The sequence below is a fragment of the Orbicella faveolata genome, unplaced genomic scaffold (genome assembly GCF_042242905.1).
Source record: "Orbicella faveolata isolate gen_17 unplaced genomic scaffold, um_ofav_v1 contig_35, whole genome shotgun sequence".
Classification (NCBI taxonomy): domain Eukaryota; kingdom Metazoa; phylum Cnidaria; class Anthozoa; order Scleractinia; family Merulinidae; genus Orbicella; species Orbicella faveolata.
This window is the reverse complement of record NW_028301564.1, coordinates 30,250,566-30,276,929: the sequence shown is the minus strand read 5'-3', so window position 1 is coordinate 30,276,929 and position 26,364 is coordinate 30,250,566. Positions and strand designations below refer to the sequence as shown.

The following is a 26,364-nucleotide window of genomic DNA, read 5'->3' as shown; positions in this document are numbered from 1 at the left end:
GTGTTAAGCGAAGAATTCAAAGCGATAGCCACATTGATTTATCTCGCGATCCAGCTGTCTCCGACTAACCTTAATCACACTTTGTTGTAATTTTTCGCCGTGAAAAAATTATTCTGGGACCTCGAAAGGGGTGATAAACTGCAATTAAGGCAAAAAAAGGAGGGTTCAGAAGGAGCAAAGATTGAAATACATGAAAAACCCGTACTTTATTTTTAAAAGTTTCTTACACACAGCAACTTGCTATCTTCTCAGTGTAAAGCTAAATGTTTTATTTTATTTCATCCACGTGAGTTTGCACTAGATATTCCAAATCTTATAAAAAAAATCATCCTTCCTTAAACCTGGTGAAAAGTTATGAACGAAAAACATATCGTGTTAGATGTAAATTCGATCGAACAAGGGGCTTTTGTTTCTCTACACTTTCTGTACAAGAAAGTTCCGTGTCTGAATTCAATTCAAATTAATAGTCATTACATCTCAAATGAAGGCCTCGTTTGAACTAACGCCACCTCGGTGTAAGCCAATCTTTAAGGATTTATTTCTAAAGTAGAAACACGGATGTTTATTTATATTTAATTAGATAACCTGGTCGTGTTACGACCTGTTAAAAGGTAGAATGAACGGCTTTATTACAATAATCAATTAAGAGGAGCCACATTTATGCCGGCAAGAAAATGTGTTGATTGCTAATTTCGGTATGTTTCCTTCAGATTACAGTAATGATATATATTTCTAATTACACTAGCGCATGACGATCATAAAGTACTTTGTATTGAGATTATGTTTAAATTCTAGGACGTTAAGCACAGAGAGTGTAAAAACGAATGATTTATTAATTCTGTTCAGGACAACAAAGCGAATCGAATTAAAAAACTGTTTTGCAAAACTATAACGACATTTGTAACTAATTGTCATAAAATATAACTTTATTCTCTAAATAGGGCTACAATTTGGCAAAGCGTTACAGCTTTTATATATCTTTTAACGTGAACGAACTTTTCTTAGCTTACCATGCGTACGACACGAATTTCGGGAATCAATTATTACTTAAAGTGGTTTGATTAAGGAGTCAGAAATTTTTCTCCGTGTTACTTAGTGTATCAAGCATTGCAATATTTACGAATGCAATCTCCTGAATTTTACCTCAAGCTTAGAGTCACCTGTCGTAGAATAGCACGCTATATCAACTTACAAAACTTAACTGAATCTTTTCGTGTATCACTATAGAAATATTTTTGACAATTCGTGTGGATTCCAACCACAAAATTCAAACATGGGTAGGTAATATCAAAACACTATGATCAAGATGTCTATGTGATATCGCTCATTTTTGACTTATTTCTTTATTAATTTTTGAGATAACATTTCAAAAACTGAAAACGCACATTAAGGGTTTGTTTTCCTCTAATTGCGGGTATCTTGCTGTTTTTTTTTGTTATTTTTATATTTCCGTAACCTTGGTTTTTTTGAAAGACAAGAAGTGGCAAATGAATGCGTTTGTAAGCACCTGTATTCCCCACAGTTTTCGCACAATGCTTTTAATTACAAGTCTTGCCAAACCGTGTCCCAAACATAATTTTTAATTTGTTTTTTTTAAGGAGGACTTCTGCAAGCCGTTAAATAATATATTTCCTCAAGTTCGTTTCCGATGTTACGCCTTTGCACGGTCTCTTTAGAGCGCCTATACAACAATTTGCGATTTTCGTGTGTCAATAATTATTCGCTTATGAACGTGCTTGATTGGGCCTGTTGTTTTCACGGTACATAACAGTGTGGCCTAGAAGTTCGTCGGCTTCTTTTGACAGCAGACCGACATTTAGGACATGAATGAAACAGCGAGCGAAAGAACCTTTTCTGGGACTTGTGAATCGGGTACATCGTTTCTAAATTCTTCGAGCTCTGGCAATATTTCAAATCAGACTTGTTTCTCGGAGCTGCGGGGAAACGGACACCCATTCGGTGAGACCTACATTCTGGTTACCACCGTTCTGTTTGGCGCAATACTTGTCGCAAGCTTGGCCGGTAACAGCTTGGTCATCTTTACTATCCTTCGCCGAAAAAGCATGAAAACGCCGTGTAACTACTTCATCATGAATATTGCGTTCTCAGACATTGGCGTCGGTGTAATAGCGGCCCCATTGCGTATCCTTGAAATCTTTGCGTCCTGGCCGTTCGGCGACTTCATGTGCCATTTTTTATGGCCTATACAAGATGTCTTCGTTTGCGTGTCAGTTCTGACTCATACCACCATTGGCCTGGAGAGATACAGAGCTATCGTCAGACCGTTTAAGCCGAAGATGTCCTTGCACAAAACCAAAATCATCATGGTTAGTTTATGGCTCGGCTGTTACTGCGCTAGCGGTATTCCGCAGTCGTTTTTGCTGAAATTAACCGAAATCATGGGATGGAAATACTGTTCTATTCACTGGCCGTCGTTGCTCTTCCGTCATTGTTACATTGTGTATCTCGTTGTTGTGTTTATAGTTGTCCCGTTGGTCATTCAGACATGGTGCTACATTAAAATCGTCACCGTTGTAAGCAAGAAAACAGACTTCGGCCAATCGGCGCGCATCGTTTCAAGAGGCAAGAACGAGCGGGAAATGCAAGAAACAAGAAGAAAACGGCTTATACGCATGTTAATAACGAGTCTAGTCGTGTTTCAAGTGTGTTATATACCTCGCGGCGTTTTAATGATAACCTTGGAGTTTCAACCTGTTGATGTTATTAAGAGTCAAGTTGTTGCCTACGCGGATTTGATTTCGTTAGTCTTGTACTATTGCAAGCATATTGTTAACCCAGTGATTTTGTTCTCTATGAGCGGCGATTTTCGAAAAGCGTTTGTGGCCAGTGTGACTGAATGTCGCAAACCAGAGCAGAGTCTTTACAGCCAACAACAGATTACTCTTCAAGAATCACGACACGAAGCGACTACAGTTTAGAACACTGTTTTTCGATCAAGTTTGTTCAAGAAAGTGCTCTAGTCCCTCACTGAATTTCTCCGAATTTAGTCTGTAGATAAATGCAATACGGATTGGAAGTCGAGGAGTACATGAATAAGGGAATACAATGACTTTTTGAGAAAATATTTTATTTTTCACCTTTTGGCGAAGCGAGGATCGCAAATGATACTGCATAAGCGAAAGGATAGAGGAAATTTCCGAAAAAAAGTCATTTAATTATCGTTCATTAGCAATATATAAGGCTAAAATGAATTACCCAAGAAACCAACAGATTTTAATGACATTTTCAATAACACGTCAAGTATTTCGCAATATGTAAATTAACTGTGCAAGTCTGAATGAAAAAAGCTGAAACGTCTGAAAATAATTATGATTAAAAATAGTTCGACAACTAATGCCTAACAACAACAGTTTATGAGCTTACATTTTCCATTTGAACTTCCGTGAAGAAAATCTTTAATGCGTAGTTAAGCCCGACAGGAGAAACACATTTGACTTGTCAGTTCCCAATACATCCGCAGGCAGTTTCCTATGCCAGGCTCCTAGGGCCTATCTTAAAATGGTGTTTATCCTTCACGGCATAGGAGGGTGGCGAAATTTTTGGCGGTATCATTACGAGGATAATAACTGAAGTCGGGCATAATTGGGAGCATAATGGTCCGTTTTGGTGGGCGGCGCTAAAAAGCACAATGTTCAAAGAGCACAAGGTGTTGTTCGCGTATACGGTCGAACCTGTATATAACGGCCACCCTCGGGACTTGAGGAACTGGCCGCTTAATACAGGATCACTGAAAATACTCACTGGGCGTGGTCTAATGTCAATTTTAAAAAGACTTCGGCATGCAACAACTATGTAATGAAGGAATAAGATATTTTGTTGTGAACTGTAAGTCATAGGAATGCAGTACTGTATCCCCGTGTTTTCACGAGAGATGTTTACCTTGGTTTTGTTTTAACTTTACTGAAGTGAAATTTTTAATCGTGTAAACACAGTAGCAAACCTCGGTAAGTGGCGGCAAAATCAAAAGTACGCCAACCTAGGTTTGTCGACAGTTGAACGCTTCATCAGGCATGGTTTAGCTCAGTAACCGACGGTAACCGCGGAAAAACAGACGTTGTCGCGATATCTTCGCAGCAAGTGCTCACGCGTGAAGCGCGTAAAGAAGAGAAAAATAGACAAAGATTCCCCCTAATGTAAGTAGGTTTCAATCAACGGGCAGAAAAGTTAAATAAACTCATGTTTAGGCAAAGAAATCCCGGACTGCTGTTTCCCGTTCATCGTCAAAAGCCGTAAGCGTTTCCTTTCTGTTAGAAGCTCAATAGCTTAGTAGCAGTATACAGGCAGTCGCAACTAGACGAAGACCCGCCTACCACAAATAGAGAGGAAAAAAAATCGTAATCGAGGTCTATGGAGAGGAAAACCAAATGTTAGAATTTAAAGCGGCCCCGAATGAGAAGAAATACCGGTAAACATTTACTATACATAGCCCGGGCTCCGTGGCAGATGCCGTTTCAGGTTTTTTGCGGGAAGAAGATCAGCGAGATATCAATTTTTTTTCCCACTATTCATGTACAAAGCTTTACATTTAAGGAGAGTTTGGCTCGACATCACCACAAGCAAATTGACAATGAACGACCTGCGCTAGGCATTGGAGTAAAGTCCAATTTTATAATTTTCCAATAGTTTCTGAGCAACATTGCAGCACTTGCTTTCCGAAAAAACGTCAAACCGTCCGTTGTATGCGGCCCACTTTAGTTAATTCGTTTCGTGTAAACAGCTTCTCTAATAAGTACAGTTTAGTTACGAAACCTCGGTAAGCAGTAACCGTAGTAAACCTCTCTCGTCAAAACACGGCATATACCGGCCGTAGAGGAGTAGAGGACAGTTTATTGCACAGTACTTTTACACTGTGTTACGCATATTATACCAATGAGGTCCAAGTTGGCACTTAACCTTGTTTAAAGTATTGATCGCTTGAAAGAGTGTTACGTTCAGGGTGGCCGCTTAATACAGGCAAAAATATCAAAGAAGGGCAAACATTGGACTGCTACAGGGTGGCCGCGGCCGTTTAGCAGAGGTGGCCACCTAATACAGGCAACAAATACAGCGTTTGTATGAGCGAAAAATCGGGACTTTGAAAACTGACTGCTCAATAGAGGGTGGCCGCTTAATACAGGGCCGTTATATACGGGTTCGACGGTATTAATCATAATAACTGACAACTGCCAGTCAAATTCTGGATCCGTTTCTTGTCATTGTAACTCACTGATCCAAACCCACGCTAGGAAAAAGAGTTTAATCTTATTAAAAGACCGCAAAGAGCGTTCAGAAAGAATGATCGAAGTAAAGGGTATGGTTTACTTTAAATTCAAGTCTTTCTGTTTTTACGTATAGTATTTTTCGCTGTAAGAAACATTTATTGCTTCAAGCACGAAACATTTTGTATTTGTATTCTACAAATGGAAAAAATGCATCGATTTCTCACAGAACGCTATCGCGAAGTTAAGTTTTATTTAGCTGCAGAGTCTTATTCAAAGCGCGATATTTTTTGTTGATTTGCGATTTTCAGGTCGTTTCACGACTGACATTACTCTGTTTTTGGCGGTTTGAAAAATACGTCAATAATTTCACCGACTTGCAAAAAGAGGCAATTTTGCAATTGACAAATCGACTCCATTTACACATTTCGACCTTATTCATTATTCATCATGTTGCCACATTTGTACAAGTGTTTGTACACTGGTTTGTACACTAGTTGTATATCCTGTTCAACTAGTGAATTCATGTGGTTTCGGAGTTGAGGCAATGAAATAAAAAATTACAATAAAATCAAATTACAATTTACACTACCCGCGTATAGCGTAGGCCAGTCGAGGCGGGCATTGCAATAAATAATACATAAAGTCACAATAAAAAAAAATAAAATAAAATTAATTAACAAACACAAACAAACAAACTGATCATTATGCAAATCACCTTTTTCAGATTTTTCTCCCTGACTGGTAGTACGAATAAATAAAAAGTTTTTCATGTATTGCATCCATCTGTTTGGTAATAAAGTATACTTTAAATCCGCATTATGAAGGATTGATTTTTGTTTACTGAAGACCATCTGTGTTCAAAAAAGAAGCCTTGAATGTAAGAGATACCTATTTCTGGCCATGTGTCGCTGACCTCTCGCGAAATCTGCTTTGAACGTCCGCAATAACATCCCCTGCCATTTCGAGAAAGTATTTAAATATAGGGGCTCGAACATGCGCAGAAGCGAAGATTTTGAATTAGAAAAAAATGCGGAAGCTCTTTCTTTATTTGTGTTTTTTTTTTCTTTTTTTTTTTTGCGTTCCTCGCTTTTTCTTTTTTTACGTTCTTTTATGGTTTTGTCAGTTTACTTTTAGTGGATTTGTGTAGGTTGGAAAGGTGTTGGCTTGAATGTCGAGGAAGGTGAAAATTTTCGACAAACAATCGCCCTTTTACCTACAGTCTTCATTCTCCTTGACCAGCGGTTGGGAAGCGAGCGAGCCTAGAAAGTTCTGTTGGATTCTGTTGACAGTTCTGATTGGAAGCCCGAAAGTATGACACTTCCGGTTGAATTGCGCACGCGTAGCTGACGCGCGACCCAAAAAAGTCGCTGGTGCTTCACTTTCGCGCATTTTCATTGTTTGTAGAGTCAGCCAAAATCCAGTCTGCCGCGAAACTCTCGAGAGCCTTCGTTTTTTCAAGCCAGCACCATAAGCAACGAAGGGGAACGAGATATGGACGAAAGTTGTTAATGGTGGGGGATAGGAATTTTTTTCGGTTTTAAGAGTACAGATTTAAAACGTGTATTGTTGGCCTAAACCATCTCATCGCGCTCATTCTTGCAAGTCCAATTCTTGCAAGTCATGATGAATTCTTTATAGTGCTTCCGAAGTTGGTTAGGACCCGTCACTTCTGCACTGAATTGTAACAACAACACACGTTTATTCACCTTTTTCACCTTTTTGTTGTTTGATCGACCGTAATGTGTAAAATTGGAATATCTTTATAAAACTAATCATGCTGGGTGGCTCATATTACAAATTGAATGGTGATATGTTGAGAAACACTCACACAGAAAACTTTTGATCGCTGTGTAATAGTTCATATTCGTATTCACGGTATTGGACTGGAACTAGCTTGCAACTGAGGCTAATGTGGGGGAGTCTTTTCAAATGTAAATGACGTTAATCTCTTTCTTAATGATATTCCCCTGCATGAGCCTCCATTGCAAGCTAGTTCCAGTCCAATACCGAGAATACGAATATGGTTAAAGTTATCCTGTTGGCTGAATCGTCGGTACTATTGGTCATCGGCAGGGATGCAAGGGTTAAGGACGTGGTGTAAAAGTCATAGAGTGGTCCACACCCTGTCGCTGACCAGTAGGAACAAAGGCTTCGGGAACGCGTTTGCATTGTAAGAAACTCTTTCTTCGCAGGTGTAATCTTCTGGAGATCCCAGATGACGATGAAGTAGTCACTTGTTCTGATGGTCACGTGGAACTCAGTTTCCGCCCATTCCAGATAAGGACACTGTTGCTCTGCTTTGAATAACAAGTTACCGGAGGAATTCAGGAAAACTTGATACGTGTAACGGCAGTGTTTCAGCCAGAAAATTTTACTTGAGGGCCAAAGTGGCCCTTGAAGTTCTTTTTTAGGGGCCAATTGTTTAGGAAAGGGGCCAATAAACTGAGCTACAGAGGGAAAAAATGCATCAGGGTATCAAGGAAAATAAAGCAGTTTATTAGGATCTATGATAAAATTTAATAGTAAGTGCTTTTTGAAGGGTTTCTACTCAATAAAGTTTCTTTTGAATCAGATACTAGTATGAAGGATCCGTGCATTACAAGAGAACAATCCTTAGGCCTACATGGCGTAGTCAATGATCACGGGTTTGCAATGCATTATAGGGCGATTTCAAACTCGGTCAGCCATTTGGAAGTTTTCCGATATGAGAGAATCAATACAGTAAAGCAAAAGGACGGGTTGACTTCTTTTCTTATGTTGAATGTTTTAGAAACAAAGATCTTTCAATATGATTTTCTAGGAGGACATAATGTGTGACAAAATAACCGTTATTGATCATCAACACAGAGAAATGCAGTCGCCATTATGCCGTACAATGGCGACTAAACCAGAATTTTTGGTCGCCAAGGATGAAATGCTTGTTGCATTGGCAACCGTATCGATCACAATTTCCAGCCCTGGGATGGCTTTTAAAATATTGTGCCTGTGTTAAGCCTGCAGTCTTGTAAAAGGAAAGGGCCAAATTGGCCCTTTTTTCGTTTTTCTGGGGGCCATCTCTGATTGTAACGCGGGATTCTCGCAATTGCGCGCTCTGGCGCAAACACTGAGTAACGTATCGCTCAGAAACTAATTAGACAATAGGAAGCTTAAGCAAACCACGAAGGCAACGACAACCAGAACGTCACCCAAGGTTTTAGAGCGGCTTTCAATTGAGTGTTGTAAAACCAAAACCAAACCAATTACTTACCAATTAGACTACTAGGCCAATCTCAAACCGTAGTAAAACCAAAACCGATCAGTCAAATCAACCTCTCGTCCAAGATGAACACGAATGTGAGAACTGTGTCCTATGGAACACTTGACTTTTAAGCCTGTCTTTATCAATTATGTAAATAGCTAAGTGTTATCGTAAGTAATTAATCTTTTAGCTTTATTTTAACAAATAATTTATTTAATATGATTGTAATAGCTGAATTTCTAGTTTTAATTGACATTTAGGTAGCTGTATTATTACTGTTATTGTTACTGTTATTGTTATTGTTATTGTTATTGTGATTGTGATTGTGATTGTGATTGTGATTGTGATTGTGATTGTGATTGTGATTGTTATTGTTATTGTTATTTCTTTTTTCAGGTATCCTCAATTAGTAAAGGGTCTTTACCCTCGGCTAGATAGGCTCGACACTTGTTGTTTTTTATTACGTTCGACGCTCAATTGAAAACCGCTTTATTAGCAGAACAATGGCTATGCTCGTGCATTATAAATCGTTGTAAGTCCACTGCAAAACAACAACACCGAATGACCAAGTTCTGCGTATATTGGAGAACATGAACCACGAGCTAATTTTTCGTATTTCCTTGTGGACCCGGTATTTCAATTCGAAAGTAAAATTTGCTAGGCGTCGTCCCTGGCGTCAATGTACTCATTCTTTTAACTCCCTAACGTGAATTAGCGGGTAAGAGGAATCAAATCCTGCGCTGTGATTGGCTACCCGAGCGGGCAAGATGAAGCTGTCTTGCTCGCTCGGGACTACCCCCCGTGTCCCGCAAGAAAAATTTATCCGAAAACCATATAATAAATCCTTTATCGACCAAGCTTGTTCGGTCAAGATGGCTTGATATTGGCCTCGTTCTTTTTTTTTTTTTGGCCAATATCCAGCCATCTTGACCTCACACGTGGTCAAAGCGTCCTTATAATAGTGCTGGTGTTACGCAACAGTCAAAATATAAGGATTTGTTTGGGGATAACGGTTCTTTTCTTAGGCCTAAAAATATGAACAAAGTGAATAAAAGTAAACCTTCATCGCTCAAGGTGTATGATTCTTTGTTTCTTGTGAGATTTCGAGGCCAATTTAAGGCCATGTAAGGTATTTTTTGTTCCACTGCATGGCCATAAGTCGGTCTAGAAACCTCAAAAGAAGCAAAGAAATGAAGCGACCTGTAGCGAGGTAGGTTTATTTTTATTCACTACTCCGCGTTCATTTTATAGGTAGCATATCAAACACGAAAGATAGTATCTGAGCACATTCAAACTGTCAAATTAAAAACAAAACAAACACCGAGAGGGGAGTTGAAAATACGACGCGTAGCAGAGTATTTTTGACGAACTTCGAGGTATTTGGAAATGTTTTCAAACACTGTCTTGAATGTTTGATAGATTTTCTCAATCGAGATTAAAACTAAGCAGAAAACGGAGAAATAAAATAGTGAGAATCTTTGCTAATTAAGATCAGTTGTCCAAAACATGTAACGGTCATGATATCCGTTGTTTAAACTTGATGAATTATTAGTCTTATCAATAAGTTTTTCCCATTGAAACCGTTATAATTCGACTGCTTCGTGACATTAGTACGCGAGCTTTGGTCAATGCAAGGCGGGGCTCCTGGTCAAAAACTTGTGACAATCGTAGAGCTGAAATGTGTTTTTGTGCTATGTCGCTTAAGGGCTTAAAAGTTATATTGGTAAATGTTTCTAAATGTAAAATATTCAATTAAGCTTTGGAATTAGCGTGAAATATAAGTTAATATGACCGCCTGAAAGCGAAGACAACGATATTTTCGCGGCAAACGTTAATAATTATTAAAAGTAGCCGGATATTTTCAGACTGACAATGTCTGACAGGAATATGTCACAAAATGAAATTAAATACACAAGGTTCATAGTGAACTGAAAGTACTTCATTGAAAAGAATGTAAATGAATATGGTGTGTAGTATTTCAAAACACTGAGAGTAATCGTTTTAAGTACTTCTGCTCACTGTACTAAGGCTGTGAAGCTGTTCGGTAATGTTAACGTTTGAAAAGGTGCTTGATCGTGTTATTTCAGCAGCTTCATGTAATCTGTTTTTGTTTAAGCGAAAAACACTGAGGGAACTAAAATGAGGGTTTGGAGCGGATGGTCGCCTATCGATAAAATGGTCAAAATATTTTGAATTTATGTCGGGTCTGCAAAGTGATCAAATTTGCACGGAAATCCTTTATGTTGGTCATTTGGTCGAGCTCTTAGAATCACCTGATAAAACTGATTAAATAAGGGCTTCATTTCGTAATTAAACACAGATAGGCCCAAAAAAACTTAAATGGCGGCGCCAATTTCCTTATTTAGGGGTATATCAGCCTCTTGCAAGACGTTGTACCCGAAGAATGGACGTAGACCACTCAATGAGGTTATTCATTTCACTGACCCTACCGCTCAATTGCCATCATTTCGATTCATTTTAGCTCAAGTACGCGTCCAGATCTTCATTCTCGATAGTTCTGCCCTGTGGGCTAGCATCCCCAACACTGCTGGTGTCTACTGAGTTATGTGATTATTGCATTGGTATTTTATTTGGATATTTATATCGTTATTAAGGAACAATAGCTTCAAACGTTACCGACCATCAAAATGCTTCTAAGATTTCGATGGAACTAACTACTGCAAAGTAGTAATGAATTGTTGAATTGGGATATTAAGACTGAAATGGCAACATGTGCCTTCATCTTCTCAAAGCTAACTTGGAATGGCACGAGGGTTCAAGAAAATAAAAACAACAAACTTAGTTTGCTTAATTAGCACGGTAACTAGTCGCGGGTAGATTGCGAAGATAAGACAATCACATCCATTACGAGGTCCATTTCCTCTGGTCTCTCTTTCCTTTTATACTCCAAGACGTTATGGTGAGATAAAAAGTATTCAGCTTGGGTCAGCGCCACAGCTGGTATCAAGCGACATCTAAATACATGAATGGGTAACTGAAGATGCAACTCACTAGCTTGGAGGGAGAGCAATTTCTGAGCGTACAATTGGTGTGCAAAATGCGCTACATCATGTCGAGAAAACAACACTAACAAGAAATAAATGTTTCATTCCCAGATCTACGGACATTCTATTTTATTCATGCAGTGCTTTGCATCGACCCTTGTCATTTATTCAAGCAGCCCTGTTTTTCAACATTAGTACTCCTGTTTTTTTTAAAAACTGGCAGGCACTTGACCTTAGATAACTGCGGTTGTATCAAAAGCCCTCATCGCCCCCAACAGTGCTAATGAGTCTCCTCCTGTCTGCGCGGATTTTTTTGTCTGTCTCCTATCAGGAAGGCAGCAACTGACGTACTAAGAATTATTTCATTTTCTCATAATGTTTTCCAGGTGTTGCCGTGAAAATCTGCCGTCTACATGTACGTGTTTTGTCAAAGTTTCTATTTATTAAGACTTTGAAGGAGAACACATGCAACACTTATCGATAACTGTCGCAACGTACTGTGAAATTCTAGGGTATTAAATAAACATGTCATAACAACTTTTTTTTTTTTTTTGCGGGATAACATTTTCATTACAGTCATAAGTCAATATCAATTACATGTGCTCTGTTACGTAAATGTTTGAGTCTAGCATAATGTATGTTAAGGTCGAATCCAAATAAAACCCAAATCATGCATTTGACGAAGATGAAGACGTTATCAACTTGAATCATAGGCTCCCATATGTCCATGTGTAGTTACCCTTGTCGGGGGAGTGAGCGGGTGTCGAAGTGGGGTGGGGAGAAGACTTCTCCTAAGTTGAGTGGGTTCTGAGCTGCTTCAGGTTTGAAACAGAGTCGAGGTTTGAAATTACGACCTACAAGACCTATATGTTGTTGTTGGGATATACTTATACCATGCAAGACAAAAGGTAAAGTTACTTGATTTAGTAAAACATCAAATACTACCTGACCAATGCACGTTAGATTAAAGGAACCACTCGGCAGACCTTGCAGTCGCCCTCCAAAAATCCCAAGGGTCATCCCCCGGTGCACCCGTGACACGCACGGACTGTGTTATAATTGGGTCATATAAAAAGAAAACAAGTCATCAGAACTCATATCGATAAGGACAGTCAACTGACAATAACTGAATAGCTTACTGCTGTGCGGCTCATCACAAGCAAAGAGCCTATCAAGTTTGCTTTGTGAAAGTGTACCATCACCAAAACGCGTTAATTGTGCCTACTGACCGTCATTCACTTACGGATTTAATGGATTTAAAGGGATTCAGACGATAAACTCAGTTGGTGCAACACGATGGCAGAGTGGTCATCTTCAACCGTCGCCCAAAATCTTTCGACCTCGCCGGCAACAGACCCAACGTTCGCGAAGACATCACCAATGGAACCTGCTGGAGATCTCGAATCTTACGAGCAAGCTTACAAGATCACTCTTACGATCCTTTTTTCAGCAGTGATCTTTTTCGGAGTTTTGCTCAACTCCATCATAGTCTTCACAGTATACCGTTGGCCAGAGATGCGGACGCCATGTAATCTTCTGATTGTGAACATAGCGGTTAGCGACCTGGCCGTGGCGTCCTTGGTAGCGCCATTGCGGATCATAGAAGTGTTTGTCGGCTGGCCCTTTGGGAACTTCTTATGCGAGGTTCTCTTTCCCATGCAGGAGTTATTCGTTACTGTATCGGTTGTCACGCACACAACGATTGCTCTGGAGAGGTTTCGAGCCATCGTGCGGCCCTTGAAAAGACGTTTGTCGCTGCGGAATACCAAGCTAATAATTTTCGCGATATGGCCCGCATGCTACATTACTTCTTCGTTGCCGCTCGCTCCCATATTGAAGGTGCAGCCAGACGACGGTATGGACTTGTGTCAGCCTCAGTGGCCGTTCGAACTTTATCGTCCGATTTACCAAGTGTATCTAGTGATTTTGTTCATCGCTATCCCTCTCTTCATTCAAACTATGGCTTATTTCAAGATTCTAAAAACACTGAAGACTAGGTTAACGCCACTATGCGCGCTACCTCTAAACAGAAAGTTGTCTCGCGCGATACAATATCGAAAGCGCAAGAGACTTATAAAGACTCTTACAATCTTGGTTTTTGCTTTTCAAGTGTGCTATATTCCTCGCGGAGTTATGATGATAGTCGACGAATTTGCCCATGGCGATTTGGACATGAACAGTTACATGTATGCTTTCCTGGTGACATTGATTTTATTTTATCTGAAACACGTCATGAATCCCATAATTTTGTTCGCCACAAGCAGAGACTTTCGCCGCTGGAACTTTCTCCAAATTTTCTGCCATTGACAATGTTTAAGCGAACATTTTGTTAAAAAAGGTTATTGACCTCTCACAGATAATGAGTTCTTTTCGAGTTTTTAGCCTGTGATTGTACGTTTAACATTTAAGGGCGAACTGTCGGTTATGTACTCGTTCATGTTTGAGCTGAAAACTCAGCTGAAAAAACAACTTTTCCTCCTAACAAATAGATTTCGACAACCTTTTACGCTAGCACGTCACCCTTAATGAAAAAACGACAAATTTATGTGTCTAGGATTAATTTAATTCCGACATTTTTAGTAGAAAGACATAATTAAGGTACTTCTTGCCTTACACATTGACGTTATGAAAAATGAGAAGCGCCTAAATGGCCGGATATATTTTCTTTCGGGTTTAATTTCCTTTGACTTTCGAATTCTTCAATTGTCGTGATGTTGTGGTAAATAATGTATGGTGTATGTGATGTAAAAGAGAAACGAACAGTCATTAGCGTTAATTAGTAATATAGTTTGGTGTGTGAAAAAAAAAGGTTAGAATGTATGATTGTAATTTCTGATGCGAATGACATTTCAGATGTAGGACTGATTAAATTACATTTCTTTCACCAGTGAAAGTTTTCTTTTCATCATGTGGAGCATCACTATTCACACCTTGTAATATTTTAAGCTGATTATCGGAATATATGGAAACGCGCTATGTCAAATTGAAGGAATTCTAGTACCCCAAAAAATAAATTAATTACCGTTCTATGAATAGTCGTGGGAAGGTATTATAAAACACCGGAGAATATTGTTTCCGCGATTAATCGAAACGCGAGTCAAAATGTTTGAAATGCAATCCGCAAACAAAATGTCTGTGTGGGTCGTGTTCATGCTGTTATCCTAAATTAATATGAAGAGGCTTAAAATTAAAATCCTGTTTTCCAGCAAACAGACCGAAAACATACAGACTTTTTACCCTTTTCATTCACCAGAACAAAGATGATTTTCCTGCTCTCGTGATTTCAGCCCGTAAAACGTTTTTTTTTTTTTTTTTTTTTTTTTTTAATGTTTGACTGTTCTCTTTTTGTTTTTTTCTTTCTTTTTTTGCGGCCGGAAAAACGACAACTATTTCAGCTGTTGGTCGTCAAAAGAAAAATGATCCAATTATAAAATTCCGTTTAATAATTCGAGAGACCCAGTTTAAATCAGTCTCGATCTCGAGGACTTTATAAGATTTCTTCAAAGGTACCATCTTGGGCTTTTCAGTTACAAAAGGAATAAAAAAGATAAAAATACGTCAATTAAAATGAATAAACAAAATGGGAAAGGAGTCTAAAATTAATTACAGTATTAAAGATTGAAAAATTTACAAAATTTAAAATTGAATATTAAGAATTTACATTATTAACATTTAAAATATGTTTGATCAAGTGTCCCTTAAAAGCTTTCACAGAAGGTAAACTTTTCAAATCATCACTCAGCTCATTCCAGATTTTTGCTCCGCGATATGCAAATGATCTTTGTCCGGTAGCCAGTCGGCAACGTGGAATGTTTAAGTCATTACTCTCTCTGGTGTTTCTCCAAGAAACACAACCAAAATGGTGGAACATAGACTTGTATCGTTCGCGGCTATCGTAGCTTTGTGAACTCTTGTAACTTTACTAATATAGCTAATTCGCATACTCCTAAAGTATAAATACATACAAGACAAAAATTATGCCATTTTGGCCGCTATGTTGCGAAAGCGAAGCTATTTTGTCTAAAAATTTTCGTCCCGGTTACCCGGGCTGGAGTGTTCATATGAGAAAATTTTCATCCCGGTTACCGAGATATCGGTCGCAAAAACCGAGATCTCGGTAACCGAGCCAGCCCTGCTTCTCATATGAACCCATCGACATTCTTACGAAGGAAAGAGTGGCGAGGCGAGATCTCGGAAACCAAGCCAGCCCGGTTGACCGGGCTCATATGAAGAGGCTCTTAGTCACTCTAATTACATAAGCCTTCAGGCCGGCGAGTGAAATTAAACGGAATTTTGCAAATACCACAATTGAAAAGTGTGGAAAAAAATTGGAAACGTGCGCGCTGCAAGGCCAATTTTAAAAATTTAGGAAAATTCGCCTGCTCTCAGCCAATAATACAAAGTCACTGAGGAAATCGGGGAAAAACCGGCTGAAAACATTTCAGCACTTTACATTCTGTACATTTTGTTAATCCTGTTGTTTCATTTGACCCCCAACGAGCTCAAGTAAATTCCGCACTCCAAGACTCCTATAACATATTTCTTTCTATTAATTTGACTTGTTTATAACTGACTAGTTAAGCCCATGCATCTGACATTTGCAACGAAGGCCTTTTGCTACTATTTATGGGACATATTACTTTTCTTTTACTTTATTTACTTATGTTGAAGCAACGCCCTTCATTGTTGACTTCTGGACCAAAACATTCCAAACATAATGGGTTGACCATGAGCGATGTTTGCAATATTTGTCAGGTCCGACCCGAGTTTTGATCATTGGTGAATTGTTGAAAGATGTTATTTCCGATCACTGTGTTTCACTTGTCAGGGATTATTGTATTCATTGTATTCTGGGCATTCAATCTATTACAGCGGTGGTATCGTGTATCTTCCCCAAGGCTTCCGGCGGTTTCCCAAGAAGGGAAGAATGTGGAAGGCTAGTGGCCAATTGTAAGTACCGGCCATTTGTACGCATCGTCCGACGAAGAGTTTGCTTCGAACCGGCACAGGCACGCAGAAGTGCCTACTTGCCTAAGTGTTAGTTTGTCGCCAGTTGTTGCTGGAAGAATATGATCAGTAACATTTAGTGAACTTTTGTTGCAAACACCGACGAATTTTGCGGCTGTTGTTTCGCGCCGCCTGAGAATAAAAGCAATAATGTATGGCCAGAACTCCGTCCAAATTTGTTATTCCCGTTATTCCCCTTTAGGGCCCTCTACAAAGGTTGATCCAAGGTTATCTCACGAAAGCCAAAAGGGCCGTTAACTCTACTAGGACCTCCTCGTACCCGGACTGTTCTGGACTTTGTTTTGGAAGATGGCGGGTTGTATGCATTTGAAGCTATTTGAAGTGAGAACGAAATAATACATAATACACGATACTCCCACAATCCCAGCCACACATACTAACAGGAGCCATAATCGGGGAAGGAGACCGTAAGCGCGCGCCATTTCTAGTACTGAGGTTGTCCCCATGATATGGGACAATAGTTCTATTTTTAGAACAAATTGCCCCATCGCCTTCGGCACACGCGCGTACATGCTGCGAGGATTTTTGTGGATGTCGCGCGGAGGAAATGGCGTCCGAAATTCCCGAAATCTTTCATGTTTTTGGCCCACAACTCAACGTGTTTACGTCTGTTGGAATTTTTCTTAAGTATTTTCGTCGTAAGCTGCTCCACTTTGAGTGAAGTAAGACAGTGTCGAATTTAGGTATGTTCCGCTTTAAGCTTATTTATAATAAAGTTTCCATATAACGCGCGCTCTGATTGGCTGAAAGAGCGTGCTTTATCAGAGAACAGAGCACGGGTTGATGACGGTAAGTTAGCTTTCAAATTTTTGCTTCGGAATTTTGACAAATTTGACCCAAATTAAACATCCCCCGTGATTCAGACAAACGCAATGGAAACGAGCTATTTGTCTGTAGTAAATATGGCTCACAGAGACCATTGTTAGCAACAGTAGTGTTAAAACTGTACTAAAATAAGAAGTTTTGCTAGATTCCCGCCGACAAAACACGTAGCGAAATAAACAAATTCTGAACCTAAAAAGTGCTTCGATAAAAGACATTATATTTGTTACGAAGGCAGAAATTATACATAAGAAGTAAAACAACGACAGAAAACAACAACTGAACTGTCTCTGTTTACGATGAGAAGCTTTATTTTTGTAAAAATGCTCAATTGCTCAAACAACACTTACATGTAGTGTAGTAATGCTCGTTCTCCGGTCATCTCAGCGAAGTGAACCGACGAGTAGTCAGTGCAAAGCTTGCCCTGATATTCTCTTCTGTGCTCGGAGTAGAACCAGTGGGGGCCGTTTAGTCTTTCTAACTTTTACGCTAGTTCGGGCAATCTTGCTGCATGCGGCTACAAGCCGTAAATAACTGCAGCTCCGTTCAAATTCAACTCGGCATTTTGCATTTTCATCCGCGGGCTTTGAGCTCCACGTTTCGTAATTTCCACTGGAAAAGTGCACGTTTTCATGGGCCACAATACGGCCGGATTCCTCTGGACTATAAACCTTCACCTGCCTTTAGATCCGTATTTAAAATTTAACTTAAAAGCGAACTTCGAAGGCATCGTTCTTCTCTCGAAAGCCGCTCAAACTACTCGAAACTGAAAGCTTAGCTGAAGGCCAGTTTGTGACTGACAGCTGTCACTTTGTTAGCCAATCAAATTATTTGAACAATTCTAACAAGGACTGTGATTGGCTTATTTTAGCGTGCTTTATCAGAGAACAGTTCACGGCTGACGCCACTTTTCCTCGTTTGGAAAATAAAGTTTGGTTTGAAAATTCAGCCAAATTCGTGGGGATATTATCGGATTCTTTATCATAAAACAAATAAAGAAGCCTCGACTGTGCTCTGTTCTGTTGTAAAGCACTTAGGAAGCGGTAGAGCACTCAAGAAGTAGGGAAAAACACTCGACTACGTCTCGTGTTTTCCCCTACACTTCTTTCGTGCTCTACCGCTTCCTGCGTGCTTTACAACAGAACAGAGCACAGTCGAGGCTTCTTTATTTGTTAAATATTTCGTTGACCAAATTGTGTTCCGACGGATGCTTCTTTTACATCAGCTGTACATTACTCCACTTTAAATTTCACCTATGTTGAAGATTAACAGCTTTTCCATTGCACAGCAAAAAACTAGCTGGATATATTTAGATATAGCAGAGCTTCAGGACTTCATAGTTTCCTAGCTCCTCTTACCACACGCTTGCGAGGAATTTGCCAGTCTATCGCGACCGAAAAGTAAAACAAAATAATTGCTAGTTTGAGTTTCGCCTGAATTGTAAGCAACGCTTGATGTTTCATCAAGGCCCAATAACTTTACGTCCGCAGATACTGCTCAGTTTTATTCGTGTAAAAATCCAGTAAATTCTCTGTTGTCGATGAATGAGAGCGCCCGCCGATGCGTGTTTTGTACAGTCAGTAAACATGACAAATTATACTACCACCGCACTTTCGTGTGATAGCGTACATCGAACTCAAACAATAACTCTATAGTTTTTAAATATGTTTAAGATTGATAAATGTTTGAGAACATATTAAAAGCTAAGCTGAAAATATGCGAATAAAGCAGAAATAATCAGCAAAGTTACGATGACGCTTTCTTTAATCAACTTCGAATAACGATTTCGATTTTGTTGATTGAGTTATCAAAACTCCTTGTCTATTTCCATTTTAGCAGTGTAAAACTTCACTATGCTTATGTTGAAGAAACACACATGATGTTAGTAGCCTTTTTTGCGTTCGTGAAATTTGTTGCAGCATCTCAGCACAAAAGATAACGAAAGAAATCTTTGTCAAGATTTGTTGACAATTGAAAACACCGACTCGGACTCTAAAGTGCACGAGCTGCACTATGCAAATGAGCTAATTGTACGCGTCAGACTTTCCTTTCAAAAACTTTTGTAAACTCACCAAACACGCAAAAACAATAAGAAACCGTCAAAACAGGTTTTGGTTATGATTAACCATTGTCTGAGAAACTCACAAATTAACTCGATACCAGAGTAGAGAGTTTTCTTGCTATATTCTTAAGTCAGAACAAGCGCAAAAACATACGCGTAAGCTTACAACTAGCGCGAGCAGATCTTAATATTCATTCCCAGCGCGAGATTGAAGTCTTGTTTTCGACCCTGAAAAACCCACCTTTTCCGTTAGCTCAGAGCATATAACTACATATAAGCGCCCTGGTTCGTATTCCCTGCCTTATTCCCTGCCATCGCTGTGAAAAATACGCAAGATAATCTCGCAAGGTCTCTCAACTCTCACCATTTGATCACGCAACGTGACGACATCCACGCGAGAGTCCCCGACATGTGCGTGGATCCGCGCGAATATATGACGTCAGGATGGCGCAATTTGTTCTAAAAATAGAAAAATTGTCCCATATCATAGGTGCGCGCGGATCCCAAGACTTACGGTCTCCGCCTCCGATTATGGCTCCTGATACTAACCAATGATACTTTATTCAGTAATTACTTCACAAAACTTCCCATGTCTGCTTAGGGTGCGTTTCTTTGGGAACATCCCAAATTGAATTCCTAAATCCGAAAACGGATTTTGCCATTCTTTACAGTAAACAGATGAACTTAAGATCTCTTAGATCGTGCATGGCATAACAGAGGAACTGATGAATCCTAACCCAGAATGAATCTATCAGTTCCTTTGATACACCATGGTCCAAGTGATCTTGGATTTATCTGCTTAGTAAAGAAACCCTAAATCCGTTTTTGGATTTAAGAAACCAATCTTAGATTTTCCCAAAGAAACCCACCCTTATTAGTCAACACCAATTTGGATTTCGCGAGTACACTGCATGTACCTTGACTTTGTTAGTAGAGGATCCTAAAGGAAAAATCTAACTCGAATCAAATTGACAAAATTAAAATCTCCAAGTAGCAGGAATCAAACCAGTTGGCCAGTTCCCGGCTCTCGATAAATAAATAAATTACGATATTTAGAGAGGAAGCCACATGCGGGTCCTCTAGGCTGGTGAGATTGTCATTTTTGGCGTTGGTTTTTGTGTAAGGAGGAAAACCGGAGAACCCGGAGAAAAACCCTCGGAGCAAGGCGAGAACCAACACCAAACTGAGCCCACATATGGCACTGGGCAGGAATAGAACCCAGGCCGCATTGGTGAGAGGCGAAGGCTCTCACCACTGCGCCATCCCTGCTCCCCTGAAAAAGTGGGGACGAATGAAAAAGTGGGCGGGCGAAAGAAAAACGAGCTGGGTCAGTGACAGAAAAAGGGACCTCCCCTTTTTTGCCTCTGACTCCGCTCGTTTTCTCGATCTTAGCGAGTCTTTCGAGAATAATTAATCTTCCAAAAATTAATTCACAGAAAATCTCCCTTTAACCAAACCCAGTGGGGTAGTAGCTGCCGCATGAATCGGCACCTGTCCAGTGATTTAACATATATAATAATGTCAATGGTGAGAAAATACAATTAAAAAAGGAAATACTCAAAGCAAGGGAACGGAACAAGTTATAAATTCGTTTAATGAAACCGCTTAATTTAGATGATTTTAACAATGCAGAGCAAATTAAAGAAGACATATATTTTTAGTACCAGTATGTTTTTTTTGGAAAAATCGCTCGCGCTTTGAGGTGGTTTTCATCAAACAGATAACGAATTGATTAATTTTCCCTCACCGCATTCGAATCAAACTAAGACCGCCATCACATTAATAACTAATTTGATAAGTGATAAGTTCCATCTTATCAAGCAGACAAAATAAATTACAACAGAGATTGATGGTGTTCACATACGTCGTGTGAAATATGTTTTATATGTTTCGTTGGTATTCTTAGACAAACAGTGTACGTATTAGGGAATTCCCATTGAAATGATTCGTTTTAGTACTGTTTTACTGTACAAGTATTGTTTTATTTAGATTTAATGGTGGTTGCATCCTTTCCTCCTTGTCCACGTTCATTTTCTTCAATGCCAATCCCGTTTAGTCCAGCCTGCTCAGTAAACCATCACAATTTATCTCGGGGTTAAACTATACTTGTAGCACAAATTTCTTACTCAATTGAACCCAACAATTACTACATTTGGAAGGCCGAAATGAGGTGCCGATTTCCAAACAAATCCATTCTGGGACGAGGTGCTTTTTGCAACCCTTCTAGCGCACGCAATTTAGCTTACTTCCAATGAAGTTGTTTATGAAAGCAGCCCGGGCATGGCACTGAGACGTCTCGCAAGAAAATACGAGTGTCAAAGAAAAATGGAGATCGTTTTCCTAAAGCTCCGTTTTCAAATTGTTTTCCGTCCACATGAAAATGAAAAGACGGCGTTTTCAAATTCCTCCGATTTGATTAGCGTTTTTGAAAAGCTCCGTTTTCATGAGGATTAGTGTGGACGGTAGGTCTAACCATAGAATAAAGTTGCGTTTTCAAATTCCTCCGGCGCGGTGTGGACGCTGCCTATGATAGACAAGCACTGTCATTCAATGCACTTGCTGTAAACCCTGGGGAGCTTTTTTTAGAGATTTCAAAACAAAATATATTAGATATAAAGCAAAGAAACAAAGCGGTGGACTCCAGCATATCCTCTAGAAAAAAAATGTATGCCCTGATAAATTTGATTGTAGAGATCCGCATCAAAACCTAACTGGGCAGATTTACGAGGCAAGAAGATATCTTTCAATAGATTCATTCTGTTCATACCAGTCACGGGTGTGAATTAATTTCGAAATCTGAACTTATGAACTTTCTCAGTACAAGCACCGTTCTTTGAAAATATACGAGCCATTATATGATTAAAACTGAGAAGTTCCTCAGAGGAACCGGGTGTTACGATCGTTCTTTAAGACCCGAAAACTAGTCATTAAGCCAATTTAATTTAGACACCATTTCTTTTAGTTTTCAAATTACATGAAAATCATAATAACACGGACCTTAACTTTGTTCACACACAAAAAATAGTTCGCCTGACTCGACGTTCGACTCGAAATCCTGCGTGCCTTGACAGTTAGTTTATCCGCGAACAAAGAGCAATTTTACAATTACCATGATACCATTAGCCCCATCTATATAGCTCGGAGGGTATCTCTGGAAAGTATGGGCCATGAAATTCGGCCAAACCTCGAGCGATTTCGTTTTTTTTCTTTTTTCAGCAGAAAGAGGAATATTCTCCAGGGCAAGAAACCTTGTCATGTTACTAACCATAAGAACGCTCTTGAAGAATCTGAATTCAAACAAATCAAAATGTCTATTTTAGACCAGTTATTCACTAATTTTAAACACCCGACCCGCGAGGAGGCGGTTTGCCGCATACAGGTAACAAATTGATTCCAATTAAGCCACAACTCACGCAAATCAAACTCTCACCGAAACTGTGAATAATTTATCGGCAAGGGGAAAGTTTGGTTTTATAAATTAATGTTCACGGGGTTTTAAAATTCATTTACATTACTCCCATTTTGTACAAAGCTAAATATGTCAATTACAGTGAACACTACTGATTACAAGTACTTGTTCTTTTTTTTTTTTTTTCTTTCATGTTGTATTCTTGCTTAGTCTAAGTTTGCAACGGAAAGGACTCTTTAAACTCGTTGTTCCCATATTTCTTCTTGTTTCTCATCCAGTTCTTCTGGCGGCTCTTCTGCGCGCTTTATGTTACACTTTTGGGTTTCTGTTTCAAGCGTACTTTCTTCTCCTTTGGAACACGCCGCACAAACGGTCGTGATTCCAATTCTAAAGTCTGCACTCATTGTGAACAAAATGAAAGGGTTTATAACATGTTTGAGATAATAAAGAGCCAATGCTACGAGATCTATATATTTAAACGTAGTGTTGATTAATGAAGGATCAGCAAACTCGCGATATAGCATCGTAACTCCTCGTGGAAGGTGACAGATTTGAAACGCTATGACCAAAACAAGAAGCATCTTCACGAGCTTTTGTTTTCGTTTCACGCGCGCCACGCACGCCACTTGTAAGATTCCCGCGCACGAAGCACGCGAGCTAAGCGACCTCTCTGCCTTTCCTGGAGTCAAGCTTTTTCCCGTTTGTTCCGCCACCTCGACAAGTATGTCACTTTTTGCTTTGAGCGTTTGGATGATACTCACATAAGCATAGCTCTGGATCATGAGCTGGGCCACAATGAAGACGACGACCAAGTAGATCTCGTATACTCTGCGATAAAGATCTGACCATTCGGGAAAGCAGTATGGTGTATCCTCGAAGAGCTGTACCTTCAGTGGAATAGCTAATGGTAGACCAGCGAAAACATAACAGATCAGCCAAATTCCCAAGTTAACGTATTTTATCTTCGAAGATGACAGTCGCATCTTGAAAGGTGTGACAGTGGCTCTGTAGCGTTCAAACGCAATGGTCGAATGCGTAATCACCGAAACACAAACCATGACATCTTGGAGTGGAAGAATAATTCGGCAGAGAGCTTCTCCAAAGGGCCAGCCTTGTAGGTACAGATCAGCGATTCTCAAAGGTGCAGCAATAATGGCGACACCCAAATCCGCAGCGGCAATGTTCGCAATCAAGAGACCGCAAGGATTTCTTAGTCGCTTCCACTTCAAAATTGATCCCAGCACCGACACGTTCCCGACGAAACCGAAAGCGAAGACCACAGCAAAAAATGCGATGACCATAATTTTGTAGGACAGTGGGTCGAACAGTTCCTCTTGGTTCGCTTCTTGCTCGCTGCCATTGCGTTCAGGTGTCATGGTTTGATTTGAAATCAAAATATCGCTGCTGAGATTGTTTAAAAGGGAGACTTCCATTTATTATTCAGTCGATTAGGTCGCCTCAAGTTGACAACTTCGGCTTATTACTTATTCACGAACCGGTAACTGTGTTTTTTCGTGAAAATTCTGCAAGAAAAAAAAAACAGAATTGCTGGTATCAGTTTTGGCCTTTAAATACTGATCGGTTATTCAAAATATAATTTTGAATTTGAAACCCGTACCGGCTGTGAGAGTCTGAGATCAGTTTAAAAAAGAGTTTATTTCCATAATTTCGTGGATAGTAATCTTGTCAATTCAACGGTAACCCTGCTAAGTAGACGTTTTACATGCATCAGTGGGAGATACTTTTGCCGCAAGAATTAATTTGTGAAACCAGTACGTTAACCCAAATTTTGAGGCCTATCAACACCATCCCTCAAAAGAACAAATAAAACCCGACGTAAAATATTGAAAAAAAAATAGCCTTGTTTTTCAGGAAAAGTCTAAGCATATTACCTTTCTTTGAAAGATAAGTCTAAATTACTTGGCGTTTGAAATAACCAAACAAAATCCATCAATGAATGAATTTATTCAGTTGCATTCATTATCAATAACACGACGAAATTTGTTTGCTCCTGCGCAAAATTATCGACACTCGCAGAATATGAGGGGAGCAGGAATTAGGAGCGAATAACACTTCAACCCATATTTTTGAATCTGTCATAACAAAGTTATTAGTAAATAATATTCGGAGATTAAAATTACATCAATTAGTATTCAAAGAAGTATTTTCATGTTGTGTTGTATTGAACCATCAGACAGACCACAAAATGTACAAAAGTGAACTGCACCTCATGGCTTTAATATCTACTTTGGCTCTCTTTACAAATCACGCAGTTTTCCATTTTTAATAAAGCTATGTCTGAAAATTTGCAAAATATATAGACAAGTGTAAAAATATTGCTTTTATCATGGCGAACCAAGCCTTTGAAGTTCGGCCGGAACAAAATTTCAAAGTGCATTATCTTTGTGCAAAGCACTATTCCGTCATGAAAGTGTTCGCAATTTTGACGAAGATTAACGAAAATTCGACAGTGCGAGGGCAGACTTAGGTAACTGGTTTCAGAAGGACGTCTTATTTCCGAAACTTGTAAAGAAACTATAATTGCGACAGCCCATCAGAAAACGTTTTTTTTTCTTTTCGGGGGGCGTAACTGTATAAACTAACATTTTTATACTGTTTAGTTTTCTTTCTTTTCGATCTTGTTTTTGTTTTTATCCTTATGACAGAAAGTATAAGTATAATCCTACCTCAGATGCCTCAGATGCCTTCCTGTGCAACGCACTTAGTGATCTATCACTGAACAAGTGTACCTGGTTTGTTTCTAAAATGAATACATGCCGCATACATATTTTGTGTTTCGTTTACAAAAAAAACCTTTTGGATCCTACGTCACTCAATTTCCTCCCAAATTTTGCCTTTCATTGGTTCAATGACGTATCAACATTCAACGTCTTTATCATTTACGGCAATGGACTAAGAAATGACGGACGGCGCGGCTTTCACCAGAGACAAGAGAACTATGCCAAACGCAAATTGCGAGTTATTTCCTTGTTTTAGGCGCGTCAGGTGAACCAAGCAATAATTGACAAACGACTAACTCCATTCCTATACGATTGACACGTTCTGTATTCTAATTGTGTGTTTATTATTTAGGACAACTTCTCCTTTACTAACTAAACATTACTTATGTTAATGATAAATATTTTACAGAATGATTTAACAACTGAAGAGATATCGATATTCATCTAAGCTAGCAATATCATGACGACACATATTTCCTTCGCGAAACAGATTTAGTTTATATCCTCTCTCTTTTTTTTGTTTAAAATCCCACACTGGTCGCTGAAAGGATATTGCAAGGAGATCTTTTAATTAATTTTAGTGTGCTGTAGTCATCCGCAATAAAACAAAAACCGTTTTCAATGATTACGAAGACAGATCAGGCTGATTTTTTATTGGAATATTCAGAATAAAAAGGATTAACTGTTTTTATTTTTTAATATCCCGTAAACTATTGACACGTGAATTGATTAGATGTCTATCAGCGATGTTAGCTGGTTCTTGCCCAACACTTCCTTCTAAATGAAAAGGTCTACTTTTCTGTGGCAAAACTATTATACATAAGCCATGCTTAATAC

The 26,364-nt window shown here is 39.2% G+C and overlaps 4 protein-coding genes across 5 annotated transcripts in view; 3 read left to right on the top strand and 1 right to left on the bottom strand.

Annotated features, from left to right (window-relative positions):
• LOC110050453 (neuropeptide FF receptor 2-like) lies at positions 1-5,891 on the top strand. The gene has a single exon (XM_020756377.2). It carries the CDS (start codon positions 1,824-1,826, stop codon positions 2,937-2,939), a length of 1,116 nt encoding a protein of 371 aa, XP_020612036.1. The 5' UTR covers positions 1-1,823; the 3' UTR covers positions 2,940-5,891.
• The window catches only part of LOC110050474 (alpha-mannosidase 2C1-like), a 30,029-nt gene extending 22,234 nt beyond the window's left edge, over positions 1-7,795 (top strand). For both annotated transcript variants that reach the window (XM_089272800.1, XM_089272799.1), the window contains exon 34: positions 7,415-7,795. In XM_089272800.1, coding sequence (XP_089128926.1) covers positions 7,415-7,529 — 115 coding nt within the window. In that variant the 3' untranslated portion in view covers positions 7,530-7,795. The remainder of the gene's footprint in view (positions 1-7,414) is intronic.
• Positions 7,796-10,932: 3,137 nt separating this feature from the next.
• LOC110050454 (neuropeptide Y receptor type 2-like) lies at positions 10,933-14,358 on the top strand. The gene has a single exon (XM_020756378.2). The coding sequence runs from the start codon at positions 12,762-12,764 to the stop codon at positions 13,770-13,772; it is 1,011 nt and encodes a 336-aa protein (XP_020612037.1). The 5' UTR covers positions 10,933-12,761; the 3' UTR covers positions 13,773-14,358.
• An 8,212-nt stretch (positions 14,359-22,570) lies between these two features.
• Positions 22,571-24,604, bottom strand: LOC110050426 (neuromedin-B receptor-like). The gene has a single exon (XM_020756337.2). It carries the CDS (start codon positions 24,217-24,219, stop codon positions 23,023-23,025), a length of 1,197 nt encoding a protein of 398 aa, XP_020611996.1. The 5' UTR covers positions 24,220-24,604; the 3' UTR covers positions 22,571-23,022.
• Positions 24,605-26,364: the final 1,760 nt, after the last annotated feature.